We start from the raw sequence: 22,429 nt of genomic DNA, 5'->3' as shown, positions 1-22,429 counted from the left end.
TGTAAATTTTCTCTGCACTCTTTCAATCACATTTCCTATAGGTAGGTGAACAAAGCTGTACACAATAGTCCACATTTGGCCTTAGCTGTGCCTTGTAGACTTTCAACACTACACCACAACCACTGTACTCAATACTCATATTTTAAAAGCTGCTATAATATGGATCAAAAAGAAAACAAACTACCAGGGGAAGTCAGCAGGTGAAGCAACATCTGTGGAGGCAAAGGGATGGTCAAGACCCTGCATGAGTTGTCAAGGGGAGACAACTGGTTGAGAGAGGTGAGCGGGAGGGCTGAGGCAGGGGCTGGCAGGTGATAGGTGGAACCAGGTGAGGAGGGAGATGATGGGTGCTTGGAGCTGGGTTTGGGAGGGGATGTGGACTTGAGAGACAGAGGCTGGTGGGTGGTAGAGACAGATAAATGGCAAGCAAGAAAGGGGCAGATGTTGCCAGGTAGGGAAAGGCTTGAATGTGATAAGTGCAGACCCAAGAGGATGCAGAAGTTGGATCAATGAAGAAGGGATAGGAGACACAAGATTTTCACTGAGTAACACACAGAAACTGCTGGAGGAACTCAGCAAGTCAAGCAGCATCTATGGAGGGGAATAAACAGTTGATGTTTCAGGCTGAGACCCTTCATCAGGACTGGGAAGGCTGGAAAGAGAGGAAGCAGAAGCAAGAATAAGAATTGAAGGGTGTGAGGATGGAGTAAACTTAGCGGCTGATAGATGAAGCTAGGTGAGGGAGAGGGAGAGGTGAGGGGAGGGGGGAAGATGCAAGAAGCTAGAAGGTGATGGGTGGGTGGGCTGAAGAAGAAGGAATCTGATAGAAGAGGGCATGGACGGGATGAGATGGGAAGCCGAATGGGAAATTGAAAAAAGAGAAGGGGGAAGAGGGGAGAAATTAAGTCTGGAGGTAATGGAAACAGGTGGGGGAGGTGATAAAGCTGGGGCAATGTGGTCTGTACCACAAGGCTGTAGATCGTGTAGGCAGGGTATGAGATGTGCTTCTAGTTTATGTTGGCCTCACTTTGGGCTGGAGAAAGTCGAGAATAGATAGATCAGTGTGGGAATGGGAAGGGGATTTCAAATGGTACACATCTAGGAGTTCAAGATGGCCGTCGCAGACAGACCATGGGTGATCTGTAAAATAGTTGCATAGCCTATGCTTGGCTTCACTAAAATAGGGGAGAACACAATTGGAACATCAAATCTAGGAGACAAAGTCGGAGGATGTGTATGTGAATCTTTGGACTAGTGTTGGTATTGGTTTGTCATTGACACGTGTGTCAAACTACAGTCAAAAGCTTGTCTTGCCTAGCATTTATACAGATCAAACTATTACACAGTGCAGTCAGCTCGAATAAAGTAGAACCATAATAACGCAGAATAATGTGTAAAAGTTACGAAAAAAGTGCAGAGCAGATAAATGATAAAGTGTAAGATCTTAATGAGATAGATAGTGAGGTCAACAGTCCATCTTATTGTACGAGAGCTCTGTTCTAGAATCCGATAACAGTGAGATAGAAGCTGTCCTTGAGTGTGGTGGTATGGATTTATATATTCTGCATGTTAGGCAGGGTAAACAAGAAAATGTCTGGGCTGGGTGGGGTGTTAGATTATGCTGACTGCTATAGTGAGGCAGCGAGGAGTACAGATAGAGTCCATGGAGGAGCAGTGTCCACAACTCTCTGCAGTCACGTACAGAGCAGTAGCCATCACAGCCCGTTATGCATCCAGACAATATGCATGCTTTCTATGATAAACTTATAAAGATCGGTTAGAGAAGTGGTTAGTGGCCTTTATCAGCTGGGACTGGACATGAATTTGATACCGGCTGTCAAACAGAAATCTGTAAAATACTTCGGACTCTGTACCTCAAAGTAGGTTTATTATCAAAGTATGAATACAGAATATAACTCTGAGATTCACCCTCCCACAGGCAGCCGCCAAACAAAGGAACACCACGAGTCCATTAAAGAAAACATCAAATACCCAAAACATGATACAAAAGAACAAATTGAGCAAATGGCAAAAAGGAGCGAACGGCACATAGAATGTCAAACGTCAGACCCGGAGTCCGGGAGTGTTCAGTGCCACGGCACTAGCCAATACAGGATGCCAAAGCACCCCGGTTCACACTGATCACTCCAATCAAACCACTCAAAAGCAGCAACATATAGAGAAACCAGAATCCAGGAAAACATGCAACATAAACCTCAAAGTCCCCCAAAACGAGTCCACAGCCTCGCCGACCAATCCTACCAATGTAGGTCCCAAGACTCCTGTACTTTCCTCCGACAGCAATCAGTGAGTGAGAGAGAGGAAGACCGGCCAAACACCCACCTGTCCTCCGCTCTCGGCCAATCAGAGAGGAGCAACGGAGTCGTCGTAAGCTCACGCCTTGATGCATCAATGGAATTGATCATGGGCTTGTGCCCCATCTCCAGGCTTCCAAACCTCTAGGCCATACACTCTGCACCAAACCTCACTGAGGTCCCTGAAAGACAGCAAAGTGCCAGATCGCTCAATCGGACCCAAAACACACCATCAAAATTTAAACCACAGCTTCAAATCAAAGGTCAAATTTCAAAGAAAATTTATTTTCTAAGTACATCACCAGATACAAATCTGAGATTTATTTTCTTGTGAACATAGTTAATTAATCTATAGAATAATAACCATAACAGAATAAATAAAAGCCTGCCCAACTTGGCTGTCCAACCAATGTGCAGAAAACAGCAAACTGTGCAAATAGAAAAAAGAAACAATAATAAATAAATCAGTGGTAAATATTGAGAACATGAGATGAAGGGTCCTCCTTATAAGTGAGTCCATAGGTTGTAGGAACATTTCATTGAAGGGACAAGTGAAATTGAGTGAAGTTCTCCCCTTTGGTTCAAGAGCCTGGTGGTTGAGGGGCAGTAACTGTTCCTGAACCTGGTGGTGTGAGTTCTGAGGCTCCTGTACCTTCTTCCTGATGGCAGCAGTGGGAAGAAAGCATGGCCTCGGTGGTGGGCGTTTTGATGACGGGTGCTCCTCTTCTGTGACAATGCACCATGTAGTTATGCTCAATGGTGGGGAGGGCTTTACCCATGATGAACTGGGGCACTTCCACTACTTTTTGAGGATTTTCTGTTCAAGGGCATTAGTGTTTCCATACCAGGCTGTGATGCAACCAACCAATGTACTGTCCACTATATATCTATAGAAGTTTGTCTGGGTTTTAGATGTCATTCTGAATCTCTGTAAACTCCTAAGGAAGTAGAGACACTGCCATGCTTTCTTAATAATTGCACTCACATGCTGGATCCAGGAGAGGTCCTCTGAGATGATAACACATGGGAATTTAAAGTTGCTGACCTTCTCCACTTCTGATGAGAATTGGCTCATGGACTTCTGATTTCCTTTGCTGGAAGTTAATAATCAGCACCCTGGTCCTGCTGATACTGAGTAAGAGGTTGTTGTTATGGCACCGCTCAGCCAGATTTTCAATCTCCCTCCTATAAACTGATTCATCACCACTTTTGATGTGGCCTACGACAGTGGTGTCAATCTCTTGCAGCTTAGTAGTAGAATCATATTTGAAAGAAGATTAAGTAAGAGAAGTAATTTCATGAACTGTCATCAAGATATCGCCATTTGTCGCATTGTTTGCTACACCATCGTAATACTTAGAGGTAAGAAATTTGCATGGAGGTGAAAAAAGACCCGAGGAACAGCACTGACTAGAGTGCACTTAACAACTTAATTGGTCAAATGGATTCATTCTGTTCCCTAGAGTTTTATGACTCTGTGACTCCTACTTTTTACATTTAAGCAATCACTTGCTATGGGTGGGAGGACTTTTAAAAGACTTGCCTGAAGATTGATTCGAGGAGAATAATGGGCCACCCAGGATCCCACCAAAATGTATTTTATCAGTACATAGCCAGGATAGACAAAGGTGAGTCAGTGGTTGTTGTTTACTTGGATTTTCAGAAGGTCTTTGACAAGGTGCTGCACATGCGGCTGCTAAAGAAGATAAGAACCCATGGTATAATAGAAAAGATACTAGCATGTCAGAACAAACACGAGGAAATCTGCAGATGCTGGAAATCCAAGTAACACACACAAAATGCTGGTGGAACACAGCAGGCCAGGCAGCATCTACAAGGAGAAGCACTGTCGACGTTTTGGGCCGAGATCCTTCGTCCTGACAATAGATGCTGCCAGCATTTTGTGTGTGTAGCATGTCAGAAGATTGTCTGTCTGGCAGGAGGTAACGTGTGGGAATGAAAGGGGCCTTTTCTGGTTGTCTGAAGGTGACTGTGGGGTATGGCAAGGATCAGTGTTGGGAATACTTCTTTTCACATTAAAAAGTATGTGAGTGCTCTGGATAATGGAATTGATGGCTTTGTCGCCAAGTTTGCAGATGATACAAAGATTGGAGGAGGGAGAGGCAATGTTCAGGAAGCAGATAGTCTGCAGAAGGACTTGGACTGATTTGGAGAATGAACAAAGAAATGGCAGATGGAATGCAGCATGGGGAAGTGTATGGTCATGCAATTTGCTAAAGGGAATACAGGTATAAACTATTTTCTAAATGGGCAGTGTATTCAGAACTCAGTGGTGCAAAAGAACTTTGGACTCCTCCTCATCCCTAAAGGTTAATTTCAAAGTTCAAACTAAATTTATTATCGAAGTGCATATATGTCATCATATACAACCCTGAGATTTGTTTTTTTGCAAGCATACTCAGTAAACCCAAGAACCATAATAGAATCAATGAAAGACTGCACCCAATAGTACAACCAAGCAATGTGCAAAACACAACAACTATGCAAAAACAAAAGAAAAAGAAATCACAATAATAAATAAGTAAGCAATAAATATCAAGATGAAGAGTCCTTGAAAGTTAGTCCATAGGTTGTGGGAACGTTTCAATGAAGGGCTAAGTGCAGTCGAGTCATTATCCCCTCCAAGGATATAGCCTCAAGATTCGGGGGAGAAGATTTAGGATGGAGATGAGGACAAACTACTTTTGCCAGAGAGTGATGAACCTGTGGAATTCTCTGCCCAATGAAACAGTGGAGGCTACTTCAGTAAATATATTTAAGACAAAGTTGAATAGGTTTTTGCATAGCAGGGTAATTAAGAGTTATGGGGGAAAGGCAGGGAAGTGGAGATGAGCCCATGGTCAGATCAGCCATGATCTTATTGAACAGCGGAGCAGGCGCAACAGCCCAGATGTCCTACTCCTGCTCCTATTTCTTATGTTCTTATTGTTCAAGAGCCTGATGTTTGAGGGGTAAGAATTGTTCCTGACACTAGTGGTGTCAGTCCTAAGGCTCCTGTACCTTCTTCTTGATGGCAGCAGTGAGAAAAGAGCATGGGCTAGATGGTGGGGGCCTTTATAATGCATGCTGCTTTCCAGCGAAAACACTCCATGTAGATGTGCTCACTGGTTGGGAGGGCTTTATCCAAGATGTACTGGGGCGTAACCATTACTGTTTGTAGGAATTTCCATTCAAGGGCATTGATGTTTCCATACCAGGCTGCAATGCAAGCAGCCAATGTGCTCTGCACCACCCATCTATGCTAAAGCTTTAAATGGCATGCTGAATCTTTGCAATCATCTTAAGAAGCAGAGGTGCTGCCATTATGGCACTTAGCTGCTGGACCCAGGGCAGATCGTCTACAATGATAACACCAAAGAATTTGAAGTTGTTGACCATCTCCACCCCTGATCTCTCAATGAAGGCTGGCTCATGGACCTATGGTTTCATCCTGTTGAAGTCAATAATTAGCTCCAATAATTACTTGACACTGAATGAGAGGTTGTTATTGTGGCACTTGTCACACAGATTTTCAATCCCCCTCCTATATACTAATTCATCGCCACCTTTGATTTAGCAAATGACCATGGGATCATCAGCAAGCTTAAATATGGCATTAAAGCTGTGCTTATCCTCACACTAATAGGTATAAACCAAATAGAGCAGGGGTCTGTGCACACGACCTTGCGGTACAACTGTGTTAATGGAGATTGTAGAGGAGATGTTGTTGCAAATCTAATCTGTTTGCAGTTTGCAAGTGAGGAAATCAAGGATCCGATTGCACAGGGGGGTTTTGAGGCCAAGGTCTTGAAGCATATTGATTCATTTTGAAGGAATGACAGAGAACAAGGAGGTCACCCTTAAAACAGATCTCCCACCTGGTAAACTGCCTCTCTCACTTTGCACCTAACAGGTCAACAGAGGATGCTATCTCCATGGCACTTCACTCCACCCTGACCCACCTGGACAGCCCCAACTCTTACTCAGAATGCTGTTCATTGACTTTAGTTCGGCATTCAATACTGTGATCCCCTCTAATCTGATCGCCAAACTTCGCCAGCTTGGTATCAGCTCATCTCTCTGCAATTGGACCTTGGACTTTCTGACTAACAGATCCCAGTCTGCTAAGTTAGACAGCCTCTCCTTCTTCACTCTCACCCTGAACACCGACGTGTCTCAAGGCTGTGTGCTGAGTCCTCTTCTGTATTCCCTTTTCACCCATGACTGCGTTCCTATACATGGTTCTAACTCCATAATCAAGTTCACAGATGACACCACGGTGGTTGGCCTGATCAGAGGAGATGACGAGACGGCCAACAGGGACGAGGTCCAACACCTGGCCACGTGGTGTGCCAACAGCAACCTGGCCCTTAACACCCAGAAGACCAAGGAGATCATTGTGGACTTCAGGCACGCTAGGAGCCACACTCATGTCCCCATCTACATCAATGGAGCTGTAGTGGAGTGTATATCAAGCTTCAAATTCCTTGGTGTCCACACTTCCGATGATCTCACCTGGTCCCTGAACTCCTCCATCCTGATCAAAAAGGTGCAACAGCACCTTTACTTCCTGCGGAGCATCAAGAAATCTCACCTCAGTCCCAGGATACTGACGGACTTTTACCGCTGTACCATTGAGAGCATACTTACCAAATGCATCTCAGTGTAGTATGGCAATTACCCCGTATTGGACTGCAAAGCACTCCAGCGTGTGGTGAAAACTGCCCAGTGGATTATCGGCACCCAATTGCCCACCATTGAGAACATTTACCATAAACATTGCCTGAGCAGGGCGAAAAGCGTTATCAAGGATGCATCTCACCCTAACCATGGACTTTTTACTCTCCTCCCATCCGGTAGGTGTTACAGGAGCCTCCACTCCCGCACCAGCAGGCACAGGAAGAGCTTCTTCCCTGAGGCTGTGACTCTGCTGAACCTCACATCACAGCGCTGAGTAGTATTGCCCCAATGTTGTACTGTCCCAGCGCTTTTATATTTGTATGCTGTAGCACTTACTTTTATTTGCAGTTATTTTGTAAATAACACTATTCTTTGCATTTCTGGTTAGTAACTGCATTATTCTGTACTTGGCATGATGACAATAAAGTTGAATCTAGTCTAATCTAATCTAATTAAATGCGGAGTTGTAATCAATAAAGAGTATCCTGATGCCTGGATCTTTGATGTCCAGATACTTCAGGGCAGAGGGAAGAGCCAATAAAATGGCATCTGCTATGTATCTGTTATGTCAATAGGCAAATTGGAATGGGTCCAAGTCTCTTCTCAGGCAGGAGTTGATATGTTTCATCACCAGCTTCTCAAAGCACTTCATCACAGTGGATGAAAGTGCTACTGGATGATAGTCATAGAGGCAGGTTACCACATTCTTCTTAGGCACCAGTATAATTGAAGCCTGCTTGAAGCAGTTGGGTACCTCAGACTGCCGAAGCGAGAGGTTGAAGATATTGGTGAACACTCCAGACGGATAATCAGCACAGATTGTTTGTACTTGGCCTGGTACCCCGCCTGTGCCGGATGCATTCCATGGGGTTCACCTCCCAAAGCATGCTCTCACATTGGCCTCATACACTGAGGTTATCAGGGATTGTGGGAGTTCACGAAGGTGCGTCTATGTTTTGATAGTCAAAGTGAGCATTAAAGGCATAAAGCTCATCTGGAAGTGAAGCCCTGTTGTCACCTATGATGTTTGGTTTCACCTTGTAAGAGGTGACAGCATTCAAGCCCTGCCACAGTTGTCAAGCATCCTTCAGTGATTCAAGTTTAGTCCACTTCGCCTATTGTCACAGATAGCCGTGGAGGCCAAGTCGCTGAGTATATTTAAAGCGGAGTTTGTAGGTTCTTGGTGTGTCAAAGATTTCAGAAAATGGGGTTGAGTGGGAAAATAAATTAGCCATGATTGAAAGGTGGAGCAGAGAAGATGGACTGAATAGGCTAATTCTACCCCTATGTCTTATGGGGGAGGGTGTGTGTGTGTGTGTGGTAAGGGGGAGAGGGGTGATATGAGGAAAGCTGAAACCAGGCAGATCGCACTTCCAGCCGAGGTAATGTGCAAAAGAAATTCATTACTAAACAGCCCAATAGAGAAAACTTGGTATTCTCAAGTATAAAGGTCTGTTCAAAGCAAACACATGAGCTTTTACCTGGCAGATGATAAGGTTTAACCACTACCCATTGTTAGCATTCCCCACACTAGGGGAAATTGCTGCCTTCTGAAATATCTGAAAAATATAATAGAATCTCTGCATCTTTACCAGTAAATAATCATTTGAAGAGACCCATTGGGATTCACATACAGTGAATAAAATTCCCAGTATCTTCTTGGATGGAGATATTCAAAATATTGATCAGTGTAAATGGATATTGATAGGTATTTTCAAATAGTAGATTCCCACTAGCTTATGCTAGTAATTTCCTCTATCATCTAAGCATTACTGATCCACCCAATTTCAAAAGTTTATCAGGAAATACTTTACCTGTTCAAATACCAGCAATCCTACCATAAAATTGCTTTTACTAATAATTGACAAAATGTCTTTGTATGAGAATCTCCTTTGTTATAGAAGCATACATGCTTAGCAGCTCCAATATCTTTTCCTGATTTTTCAATTCTTTATTTCCCTCTCCCTATGTCCTTTCCTCAGCTGTTTGTCTTATCTTGGGATGTATGATATTCCCCGATGGCTGGGACTCGGAGGCTGTGAGACGCATGTGCGGAAACAAAACAGGGAAATACACGCTGGGGAACTGTTCCGTGCGCTGGGCCTACATCCTGGCCATTATTGGAATCCTGGATGCACTAATCCTCTCCTTCCTGGCCTTCGTACTTGGGAACCGGCAGAATGAACTCCTTCAGGATGATCTCAAGGTCGAGAACAAAGGTGGGTCAAAATTTCTACGTTCAAATCTAGAATTGGTGTTTTATATATCCAAAACGGACGGGCATTGTACCAGAGTTCAGAGTCCAGGACGTGCAAATCAAGCCCAAAACAAGTGGCACCCGCAAATTCAGATCATGGATTGATGCTATAGATTTATATGGCACTTAGCACTGAGTTCTCCTGCTAAACTTGCATTAACAGCAACACAGTTGTTCATTATCTAGTGTGAATGTCATCGTGTGTCACAAATATCAACAGCAGCAGACCTGCCAACCCCAGAAATGCGTCAAAAGGGTGGAAGCTTGCTGAAAGTGCAAGGTGTCGCCAAGCTCGCTGCCTTGTCACAGACCCCTCTATTTATACAGTCTGATGTCACTGATCAAAGCAGTGTATGATTTATTCTTAAAATCAAATTGCAATTATTTATACAAGAGCGAGAATGTTATCTTTGTAGTGATATTGGAGTGGGTGATTTGCTACATCAACCATTTGCACTGCGGTCCCAGAAACAAAACACTCTTTCCTCCCAATATTGAAAGGGCAACAGTACAAACCATACAATTAAACGTGTCAGGGAATAATTTCCAGGATGCTCTCTCATCTCAACTCTAGCAATGATTTAAACAGTTCAGGATGCTCCTGTGATCTGTGAGACAATCTGATGCCATGAATTAATGGCCCAATAGATACTCACACCATGTAATGTCCAACAAATATGCAAGATTCTCAAACCATCCATTTGATTGCAGCCTGTGATTAATTATTTGAACTTCCTAAATGAACTGCAGCCACAACTACCTCCAGATATCCATTAGCCTTCAATATAAATCATTGAAATTCCGATCACAAATATATATTTTACTTCCAGATATCTATTACTCTTTTATAGAAATCATCACAATTCCATACTTGAGATAACAAACAGGAACTTTACTCCCATGTATCCATTATTCCTTTATATAAACCACCCAAATCCAAGGTGAAGCGACACAGACTTGGCACTTATTGGGTGTTTTATATGTGCAAAAAAGAGTCCACAAATTGTAGTTGACTTTATTATCCGTTATTTCTTCGATTGTTTTCTCTGGCACTGGTTATTTCTCTGCTGGAGAGTGAAGCCAATCTTCACTCCCACAGAACAAATTTCTTAGAGATCTACTGAATGTAGGTGTAGACCATAATAACGAGCTGGGGACATGATGAGCAACCGATGATGCTTGTAACTACAACTGATGAATAACGATTACTGTGTGTCTAAAGTCCACTGGCCATGATAACACAATGAATTTGAATGTCTGGCATTCACTTGAGAATCTTCCTTCTACTATTTTAGTGAGAATTGGCCTCTTTTAAATGATTAGATTAATGCCTGCACTAAAATAATGGAGAGAGGAGTTTCAAAGGAATAAGGCACTCTCTTCCTGCGTTCAAATGCTGTAATATCAAGGCCATTGTGCATTCAAAGTTCAATGTTCAAAGTAAATTTGTTAACAAACTTCATTTATGTTACAATACACTATACAGAGATACATTTTCTTGTGGGAATTCAGAGTAGAGCAAAGAAGTACAATAGAATCAAAGGAAAACTCACACAAAGAATGACAAACAACCAAGTGCAAAAAACAACACACAATGCAAATAAAAAAGTAAAAGTAAATAAATAATATTGAGAACATGAGTTGTAGAGTCCTTGAAAGTGAGTTCATAGGTTGTGGAATCAGTTTAGTGTTCAGGTGAGTGAAGTTATCCACACTGGTTTAAGATTCTAATGGTTGAAGGATTTTAACTGCTCCTGATCCCCCTTGTGTGGGACCTAAGGCTTTTGTACCTCCTTCCTGATGGCAGCAGCAAAAAGGAAAGAGAATCTGTTTGAAGGTAGAGCAGACTCCAAAATGCCCTCTAAAGGGATTTTTGCCATGGAATTTTAGCAGACTTTCAGAAAAGCGACACACTTTGTCCACTCTGACCCCTTGTGAAATGCACTGCCACTTTTTACTACATTCTATGTTCAAGGAATACAGGACCCTGGAAATTCTGGTTTAAATAATTCTCACAGTTGAGAGTAATGATGGCCTGGTGATGCAAGCATGATGCTACATTCAACTTTGAGTCAGTTTGGGGTTTAAAGTCAAAGTAAAGTCTGGATTGGGGAATTGATGAAGGGCAAGATTAAGGCATCAATCAGTTGGAGACAGATTGGAGATGATAAATTGAGTTGGGGAGACAAGTCGGGAGGAGCATGTGAGAAATCAAAGTTCAAAGTTCATCATATACTCCCTTGAGATTCATTTTCTTGCAGGTACTCACAGTAGAACAAAGAAATAGAATAGAATCAATGAAACAATACACACATGGAGCTCCTTTCCGGGGAACGCACTAAGATGGTAGCGTGATATTAATATGAAGCAGCCTCTCCAGACTCTGGATTTGGGGATTACATTATGTGGATTTTCTGGTGTAGTCTGTTTTGTCGTGTGCTTTTGTGCTATCATTCTGGAGGAAAGTTGTTTCATTTTTTAACTGCATTGCAATTGTGGTTTCTAAATGGCAATAAACTGAAATTCAATTCAATTCAGTTCAAACAAGGCAGGCAACTAATGTCCAAAAAGAGACAAACTGAACATGAGTTGCAGAGTCCTTGAAAGTGAGTTCATAGTTTGTGGAATCAGTTTAGTGTTGACATGAGTGACGTTATCCACACTGGTTCAATGTGTTGAAGGCTAATAACTTACTCATGGCAGAGATCAATGGATTGGAGTGGGTGCGGGGGTGGGAGAGAGAAACTGGTCAGTACAGTTTTGAAGGAAAGAATAAATTATGGGATCCCAAACCTGTTTAGGATTTACTCAGGGACTTTCAGAGTTAAATCACATCTATTCTGAGAAGATGACCTAACTTCCTGGGCAAAACTGATGGAGCTCGAGATAAGGAATTACATAATGTCATTGAGTTCAGTGTCGAAACTGCCCCATTGACAATGTCTGTCATGTGACCAGAAATGCCAATCATTTTACAGAGTGGAGTGACTGAACCCAGAAACTGGCACAATTGCATTGATCTGCAGGCCTAAGCAATTTTCACATACTTACTTACAACTGGATAAGCACAGTATTACACACACAGATCACTGTCCTTTGCAGATACCTACCGTGTGGAAATTGCCTGCTTCAATTCAACAGTGACAACATTTCAAAATTATTTAATTACCTTGAGTTAAGTACCTTAAAGTATCCCAACATTATGAAAAGCAATATCGCCTCCTTTATTGTGACTATGTTGGCACTCTGTGAATGAGACATGACTCAGTCTACTAGACTTTTGGGATATACGCAAGGTCAGCATTTGCCCTTGGGAGATGGTGGTGCAACTATATAACCTGCAACTAAATGACTTGTTAGGCAATTTCAGATTCAGAATCAAAATCTAGTTTAACATCACTGATATATGTCATGAAATTTGTTGCCTTGTGGCAGCAGTGTATTGCAATACCTATAATAAAAACACTATAAATTGCAGTCAATATTTATATATATATAGAACTAAATAAGTAGTGCAAAAAGAGAGGAAAAATACTAAGGTAGTGTTCATGGGTTCACAGTTCATTCAAAAACATATCTGAAAGAATGTTAAAATCTTTAAATAATGATGGTGAATTGTTAACTTTTATGTGTATTGACACCATGTGAGAAATATATAAAATAGGTTACCAATTTGCCATGGCACATTACACCACTACAAAGAGTTAGAATTAATTTCAGTGTGTTTTGTATATATTTTACACTCAGTATCCACTTTACTGAATACTACCCACACCTAATAAAGTGGCCACTGAGTGTATGTTAATAGTCTTCTGCTGCTGTAGCCCATCCACTTCAAGGTTCAACATGTTGTGCATTGAAAGAAGCTCTTCTGCACACACTATTGTGACGTGTTTATATGAGTTACTGTCAGCGTGACAGTTCCAATGTTTGTCTGAACAACAGCTACACCCCTTGACCATATCTGCATGCTTTTATGCCGCTACACTCTTAGTTTTGTGGCTATAGAGAAAAAAACATGTCATGCAGAGGCCTCACTTGGAGTATTGTGAATAGGTTTGGGGAATGTAGTGACACTGGAATAGGTTCAGAGAAGGTTTACAAAAATGATTCCAAAATTGAAACCTTATCATATGAAGAGCACTTGATGGCTCTGGGCCTGTCCTCGCTGGAATTTGGAAGACTGAGGGGGAATCTCACTGAAACGTATTGAATGCTGAAATGCCTAGATAGAGTGGATGTGGAGAAGACATCTCCTATAGTCTAGGACTACAGTGCACAACTATAGACTAAAGAAACATCCATTTAGAACAGAGTTCAGGAGGAATTTCTTTAGCCAGAGGGTGGTGGATCTAAGTGGAATTCATTTCCACAGATGGCTGTGGAGGCCAGATCATTAAGTGTAAGGCAGAGGTTAATAGATTCTTGATTAGTCAGGTTGTGAAAGGTTACAGGGAGAAGGCAGGAGAATGGGGTTGAGAGGGAAATGGATCAGCCATGATAAAATGGTGAAGCAGACGATGAGCTGAATGACCTAATCCTGCTCCAATACCTTATGGTCTTTTGTATTGAGTTGCTACCATATGATTGGCTGGTTATATATTTGTATTAATGAGCATGTTTATGGGTATACCTAATAAAATGGCCACTGAGTGTATATCAGAATCAAAATCAGAAATCGGGTTTAATATCATCGGCATATGTCATGGAATTTGTTAACGTATGGCGGCAGCACAATGCAATACATGATAAATACAGAAAAAATAATGTATTATAATATACATATATGGATATTAAATAGCTAACTTAAGAACAGTGCAAAAACAGGAAAGATAAAATGCAGTGAGTTAGTGTTTAATGTTCAGGGGAAAAGCCGTTCCTGAATCATTGAGTGTGTAACTTCAGGCATCTGTACCTCCTAAATAAGTTATTAGGAAATGCATATAGTAGGGATAATAGTGGGAGTTACTTTCAAACATCCTGTCTGTGTTTCGGAGCCTCTTTTTCTGGAGTGTACTTGCAGGTAGGTAGACCACATGCGGTCAAGTACCTGATTTGCAGTTGCAGCAGACAAGGTTGACTGAAATAGCCCCAGTGTCCACTGTTCTTATAACTGAACTGTATACTTAGACAGATTTGAGCACACAGCTCATTTAAAGTAAATTTATTATCGAAGTACGTACTGTATATTCCACCATATACTACCCTGAGATGCATTTTCTTGCAGACATTCAGGGTAGAACAAAGGAATACAGCAGAAACAATGCAGAACTCCATTTCGGCAAAGAAATTAACCTACATTATGGGCCATAGTGAAAAGAAAAGGAAAATATAAAGGATATCAATTAAGATAATTTAAGGATTAACAATAGAATGAATATAGACTTAACTTCACAATAATGGACTTATTTTTATTAATGAAGGCAGAACTAACTTAGCAATAACTGAATTATGATAATTTTCTTATCCATTCATGGGAGCAAATCACTGGCAAAGGTCTATCTATCCCAATTTGCCCTCTTCGGAAAGCAGTTAAAACCCACAATCAACAGGAGTCAAGTGTAGGGCAGATGATATGTCCAGCAAACATCCTTCTCGGATGAGATTATTGAGCACAATGGGTTTTACAGGTCTTTACTCAAATTGAATTAAATTCTGTTGAATAGTTGTCTTTGAATTCATAATTCCAAATCAGTTGTGCAGTAACTTATGCACAGTGCCTCCATTCCCTCAGTGTAATTACCATTTGGGGAAGCAGCAACAGGGTAAGGGCTTTTTTCTCTTTTGAATATATTTACCTATATTAGATTCAGCATGAAAATTGCTCTTTCTCTGCCAAAACACACACACACAGGAGAAAATTTTAAAATGGGTTCTAATCTGGAACTCTTCTGCAGACTAGGAGGAATCTACAGAGACGGAGACAGACAGAGAGACTTCTACTGGGTGAAAACAGAAGGGCAGCACCCACCCCAACATAAATGGTGCCAGTGGAGCAGACTGATTCCGACAGCTCTCTCCTGGGTGGCGTCATCACAGTTTGAGGCTTACCTTTCACCATGACCGAGGTCATGCAGCTCCCTCACCATCCACACCCACTGTCTGTCAATAAACAGTCTTGCAGCATCTCACACTGACATGTCCAACAAGATGTTGCAATCACAAGAAGAAACGACTGTGACAGACTGCACAGTGCCCTCACGCACCAATGCCTCCGTGATGTAGACAGCACCATGATCCAAACCAAGTCCAACTCCTCAGTTTCTCCACCGACAGGTAATTTAAGTTCTAATGCCCAGCAGAGACTTGCGATCATGAGAAATACATTTAAATAAGACAATAACACCATTGGTTGGATCCATAGAAGCTGCTGCATCCGAGTGCACCATTATCTTACAGGAAGTAATCATACTGCTCTCTTATATATGATAGATAGATAGAGCTCCTATACGATAGCAGTAAACATACAGTCACATTAAAAAAATCTTATAATTCCTCGGGTTCACAGACAAATGCATGCACACAATTCCCTGAATGAACACTGGAGAGTAGCACCAATGGGAGGGGCCAGGCTCCAATCCAGCAGGGACAGTGCGCTGCAGCACCATGGCATCTCCCCCCCCCCCCCCGGATGCCTGCAATAGGCATGTACAGCATGAGGCCTAATTCTTGCTCCAGCTGATGCCTCAACAGTACAAAGGATCATATAAAGGAAGAAGGTGGTGGTTTTTAATCATCCCAGCCCCAGTGTCCTGAGCACAACCATTTTCAGCTGCCACATGATTAACTCAGAAGAGGAAATGTTCTTTGATGATTATGCAACACTTAATTCCATTTGCCACTCCTAATCAAGAGAACCAGCTTATGCTTAATGACAGCAAGACCTATACATCATTCAGGTATGGGCTGATAAATGGTAAACAACATTATTGCCACTATTTCCAGCAAGGGGAATCTGGCCACCTATCCTTGACATTCAGTTCAAAGATCAAAGTAAATTTATTATCAAAGTATGAATATGTCACCATATACTAGCCTGAGATTAATTTTCTTGTGGGCATTCACAGTAAATACAAGAAACACAATATTAGCAATGGAAGACTGCACCCAACAGGTTGAATAAACAACTAACATGCAAAAGGCAACCACCTGCAAATACAACAGGAGAAAAAGTCAAAATACTAATAAATAAGCAATGATAATTGATGCACCATCAATAACTCTCGGAGACGTGAGTCGAGATAGGCTTTTATTGGCTGGAAGAAAGCACCGTCAGCAGCAAGTGACCATCACACAACATCCTGGAGACTGAGGGAGGAGCAGTGCCCCAATCGCCTTTATACAGGGGTCTGTGGGAGGAGCCACAGGAGCAGTCAGCGGTGGGGGGGCGTGTCCAGACAGGTATATGTAATTCACCACATTCACCCCCCCCCCCTTTGTTTTAAAAGAGAGTCCCCACAGGGCGAAGTTTCTTACAAGTATATTTACAGGTTAAGTCTATCAGGTGGTCGAATCTGTCGCTGCGATCTACGTAGCACCGACTGTGATTGCACAGGTGCCGGTGGTGATTGCACCGGAGGTGGTGGTTGTGCTGGTTCCGGCCTAACTGGAGGTGTCAGCCCACTAGGTGTCAGTGATCCCTCATGCGTGTGCGAGGCGCCCGGTATATGCGTGTGCGAGGCGCCCAGTATGGGAGTGTTGTGAGGAGTCTGTGTAGGGCTTGGTGTGTGCGGTGTCAGGTGGGTATACACCTCGGTGGGTACTGGGTTCATAGTTACTGTGGAGTGTTCGGGGTAGTGGTCTGCTGCTCCTGTGGGCGCCAGGTCGCGGACGGAGACTGTGTCCTCCCGCCCATCAGGTAAGACCACGTAGGCATACTGGGGGTTCGCATGTAGAAGGTGAACCCTCTCGACCATCAGGGAGTATTTATTGCTCTGCGCATGTTTTCGGAGCAGCACTGGCCCTGGGGATGTCAGCCAAGCCGGTAGGGTGGTCCCAGTGGCAGACTTCCTGGGAAAAGAGAATAGGCACTCGTGAGGGGTGGCATTGGTGGACATACATAACAGAGAGCGGATAGAGTGGAGTGCCTCAGGGAGGACCTCCTGCCATCGATAGACTGGCAACCCCTTTGACTTAAGGGCTAAAAGTGTGGCCTTCCACACTGTGGCATTCTCCCTCTCCACCTGTCCATTTCCCCGGGGATTATAGCTCGTGGTCCTACTAGTAGCAATGCCCCTAGCTAGCAGGTACTGGCACAGCTCGTCACTCATAAAGGAGGACCCTCTATCACTGTGGATATAGCAGGGATGTCCGAACAGAGTGAAGAGTTGGCGCAGGGCTTTTATGACGGACGTGGCAGTGGTATTGGGGCAGGGGATGGCAAAGGGGAACCGCGAGTACTCGTCGATAATGTTGAGAAAGTAGACATTGTGGTCGGTGGAGGGAAGGGGGCCCTTAAAGTCAACACTCAGTTACTGAAAGGGGTGGGTGGCCTTGATAAGTTGCGCCTTTTCAGGACGGTAGAAGTGCGGTTTGCACTCAGCGCAGACTTGGCAGTCCCTGGTCATCGTCCTGATGTCCTCAAGGGAGTAAGGCAGGTTCCGGGCTTTCACAAAATGGTAAAATTGGGTGACCCCCAGGTAGCAAAGATCTGCATGGAGGGCGTATAGCTGGTCGAGCTGTGCACTGGCACACACTCCCCGGGATAGGACATCAGGGGGCTCATTGAGCCTTCCAGGCTGGTACAGGATATCATAGTTGTAGGTGGAGAGTTCTATTCTCCACCTCAAAATCTTATCATTTTTGATTTTGCCCCGCTGTTGGTTGCTGAACATGAACGCAACTGAGCACTGGTCGGTCAGCAAGCTGAACCTTTTGCCAGCGAGATAGTGCCTCCAGTGCCTAATAGCTTCCACTATGGCCTGGGCTTCTTTCTCCACCACGGAGTGCCGAATTTCAGAGCCTTGAAGGGTACGAGAAAAGAATGCTACTGGCCTTCCTGCCTGATTGAAGGTAGCAGCCAGCGCGAAATCGGAGGCGTCACTCTCTACTTGGAAGGGAATGGTGTCGTCCACCGCATGCATCGTTGCTTTGGCAATGTCTCCTTTAATGCAGCTGAAGGCCGCGCAGGCCTCGGCTGAGAGGGGAAATGTGGTAGACTTGACCAAGGGGTCGGGCCTTGACTGCGTAATGAGGGACCCATTGGGCGTAATAGGAAAAGAAGCCCAGGCACCGTCTGAGGGCTCTGAGGGTGGTGGGAAGAGGGAGTTCTAACAGGGGGCGCATACGGTCGGGATCAGGGCCGATGACCCCATTCTCCACGACATACCCAAGGATAGCGAGTCGGGTGGTTCTGAACACACACTTGTCCCTGTTATAGGTAAGGTTCAAGGCTTTGGCTACTTGGAAAAATTGTTGGAGGTTGGCGTTGTGATCTGATCAGTCATGACCACAGATGGTGATGTTATCCAGATAGGGAAATGTGGCCTTCAGTTGGCACTGGTCCACCATCCGGTCCATTTCCCTCTGGAAGACAGAGACACCATTTGTGACCCCGAATGGGACGCGCAGGAAGTGATAGAGCCTGCCGCCCGCCTCGAAGGCGGTGTAGGGGCGGTCCTCTGGGCGGATGGGGAGCTGGTGATAAGCGGATTTCAGATCTATTGTCGAATACACCTTGTACTGAGCTACCTGGTTGACCATATCCGCGATGCGGGGTAGGGGGTACGTGTCAAGCTGCGTGAACCTGTTGATGGTCTGGCTATAGTCCACCACCATCCTATTTTACTGCCCAGTCCGAACAACAACCACCTGGGCCCTCCAAGGGCTTGTGCTTGGTTCAATGATCCCCTCCCTGAGCAGCCGCTGCACCTCTGACTGAATGAAGGCCCTGTCCCCCGCGCTGTACCTCCTGCTTTTAGTTACCACAGGCTTACAGTTGGGGGTCAGGTTGGCGAACAGCGGTGGGTGAGCGATCTTGAGGGTGGAGAGGCTGCAAGTGGTGTCAGTAGCGCAGCTGTCGGCATGGTGCAGGGTGGGATGTGTGGGTCGGTGTGTGTGTGTGTGGTCAGTAGCGGGGCATATGACGAAGTCCCTCAAAACTGAGGATTCCTGACAGTGAGTGGCGGGAGGGGCCCGTCATGTGCCATAGTCACACTTTTTAAGTGGCTCTGGAAGTCCAGCCCCAATAGCACAGGCGCACACAGTTAAGGCATGACCAGTAGTGCAAAGTTCTGATATTCTGTGCCCTGCACCACCAATGTCACTACACAATCCACCCGGATGTCTGTGGAATGCGACCCAGAAGCCGTGGTGACCCTCTGGCTTACTGGTTGTGTCACAAGTCCGCAGCGTTGCAGCGTGACAAGGTCAATAAAACTCTCAGTGCTGCCCATGTCAAACAGGGAGCTAGTCCTGTGCCCCTCCACCAGGATGTCCATCATTGACCTTGTAAGCTGGTGTGGGGCGCTTTGGTCGAGGAGGCCAGAGTTGAATTGCCGTCTTGGTGCCCAATAAGCAACGGTGGGTCGGGGGCGGGGCAAGGTGGCGCCGACAAAGATGGTGGCCCCCATGTCTCGCACGAGGGGGGCAGGCAAGATGGCGGCGACCAAGATGACGACACCCATGCCTCGCACGCGGCGCTGCTCGACCCCGCTCATGGTTTAGACTTACAGACCTTGGCGAAATGGCCCTTCTTTCCGCAGCTGGAGCAGGTCGCTTCTCGGGCCGGGCAGCGTTTTCGGAGGTGCTTTTCAAGTTCGCAGGAGTAACACTGCGCGGGCTTGCAACCAGCAGCAGCTGTGGTCGATTGTGGGGAGTGCACAGACTCGCAACTGGCAGCATCCGAGGTCAGTTCATCGGCGGGTGGTGGGGTCTGCGGTGTCCATGGGGCCAGCGGGAGATCGGGCGGCTGGACAGCGTCAGCGTTGTGCAGAGCAGCCTCCAGCGTGTCGGCCAGCTCGATCGCCGAGCGTAAGGTAAGATCGGTGTTTTCCAGCAGCCGCTGGCGCACGTACACTGACCTGATCCCCGTAACGAAGGCGTCTCGTACCAGGAGCTCAGCATGCTGTTCCGCCGTCAGTCCCTGCAGTCGCAGGCCCGCACGAGTGTCTGTAGGGCCCGGACAAACTCAGTGCTCGACTCTCCAGCCCGCTGCCGCCACGTCGCTAAGCGATGTCTTGCGTAGACGGTGTTCACCAGCTGCAGGTACTGTCTTTTGAGGGTGTCCAGTGCCCCTTGGTAGGTCGGCAGGTTCCTGATAAGGGAGCATATCTTCGGACTGACTCTGGAGAGGAGGATTTTGTGCATGATAGCAGGCTTAGTCACGGGAATCTCTTCCAAGTATGATTGGAAGCATGCAAGCCAGAGTTCAAAGGCAAGAGCTGCTTCTGGGGCTTGAGGATCAATGTCCAATTTGTGAACTACAATAATGAATGAAGAGTCTTTGAAAGTGAATCTGTAAGTTGTGGGAAAAGTGAAGTTAGCTCCTGATGGCTGAGGAGTAATAAATGTTCCTTAATTGTTGGCATCTCCCTCGAGCGAGGGGTTTAGATGGGGTGGAGTTTGTTAGGTGTGTTCAGGAAGGTTTTTTGACACAGTATGTAGATAAGCCTACAAGAGGAGAGGCTGTACTTGATCTGATATTGGGAAATGAACCTGGTCAGATGTCAGATCTCTCAGTGGGAGAGCATTTTGGAGATAGTGATCATAATTCTATCTCCTTTACCATAGCATTGGAGAGGGATAGGAACAGACAAGTTAGGAAAGCGTTTAATTGGAGTAAGGGGAATTATGAGGCAGGAAATTGGAGGCTTAAATTGGAAACAGATGTTCTCAGGGAAAAATACAGAAGAAATGTGGCAAATATTCAGGGGATATTTGTGTAGTGTTCTATATAGGTACATTCCAATGAGACAGGGAAGTTATGGTATGGTACGGGAACCGTGGTGTACAAAGGCTGTAATAAATCTAGTCAAGAAGAGAAGAAAATCTTACAAAAGGTTCAGAGAGTTAGGTAATGTTAGAGATCTAGAAGATTATAAGGCTACTAGGAAGGAGCTTAAGAAGGAAATTAGGAGAGTCAGAAGGGGCCGTGAGAAGGACTTGGCGGGCAGAATTAAGGAAAACCCCAAAGCATTCTACAAGTATGTGAAGAGCAGGAGGATATGTGAAAGAATAGGACCTATCAAGTGTGACAGTGGGAAAGTGTGTATGGAATCGGAGGAAACAGCAGAGGTACTTAAAGAATACTTTACTTCAGTATTCACTATGGAAAAGGATCTTAGTGATTGTAGTGATGACTTGCAGCAGGCTGAAAAGCTTGAGCATGTAGATATTAAGAAAGAGGATGAGCTGGAGCTTTTGGAAAGCATCAAGTTGGATAAGTCGCCGGGACCGGATGAGATGTACCCCAGGCTACTGTGGGAGGTGAGGGAAGAGATTGCTGAGGCTCTGGCAATGATCTTTGCATCATCAATGGGGATGGGAGTGGTTCAGGAGGATTGGAGGGTTGCGGATGTTGTTTCTTTATTGAAGAAAGTGAGTAGAGATAGACCTGGAAATTATAGACCAGTGAGTCTTACTTCAGTGGTTGGTAAGCTGATGGAGAAGATCCTGAGAAGCAGGATTTATGAACATTTCGAGAGGAATAATATGATTAGGAGTAGTCAGCATGGCTTTGTCAAGGGCAGGTCATGCCTTGAGCCTGAATGAATTTTTTGAGGATGTGACTAAACACATTGATGAAGGAAGAGCAGTAGATGTAGTGTATATGGATTTCAGCAAGGCATTTGTTAAGGTACCCCATGCAAGGCTTATTGAGAAAGTAAGGAGGCACTGGATCCAAGGGGACATTGCTTTGTGGATCCAGAACTGACTTGCCCACAGAAGGCAAAGAGTGGTTATAGATGGGTCATATTCTGCATGGAGGACTGTCACCAGTGAAGTACCTCAGGGATCTGTTCTGGGACCCTTACTCTATGTAATTTTTATAAATGACCTGGATGAAGAAGTGGAGAGATGGGTGGGTAAGTTTGCTGATGACTCAAAGGTTGGAGGTGTTGTGGATAATGTGGAGGGCTGTCAGAGGTTACATTGGGACATTGATAGGATGCAAAACTGGGCTGAGAAGTGGCAGATAGAGTTCAACCCAGGTGGTTCATTTTGGTAGGCCAAATAT

General features: G+C 44.6%; 1 protein-coding gene across 1 annotated transcript in view; it reads left to right on the top strand.

The window, feature by feature from the left end:
* lhfpl4a (LHFPL tetraspan subfamily member 4a) overlaps positions 1-9,357 on the top strand; it is a 179,648-nt gene extending 170,291 nt beyond the window's left edge. Inside the window, exon 2 of the mRNA XM_059944309.1 lies at positions 8,978-9,357. Within this exon, the coding sequence (XP_059800292.1) occupies positions 8,978-9,357 (380 nt within the window). The remainder of the gene's footprint in view (positions 1-8,977) is intronic.
* The last annotated feature ends 13,072 nt before the right edge of the window (positions 9,358-22,429 follow it).

The sequence above is a fragment of the Hypanus sabinus genome, chromosome 19, assembly GCF_030144855.1.
Source record: "Hypanus sabinus isolate sHypSab1 chromosome 19, sHypSab1.hap1, whole genome shotgun sequence".
Taxonomy (NCBI): Eukaryota; Metazoa; Chordata; class Chondrichthyes; order Myliobatiformes; family Dasyatidae; genus Hypanus; species Hypanus sabinus.
The sequence above is the reverse complement of the archived record's forward strand: the minus strand, read 5'-3'. Positions and strand labels throughout refer to the sequence as shown.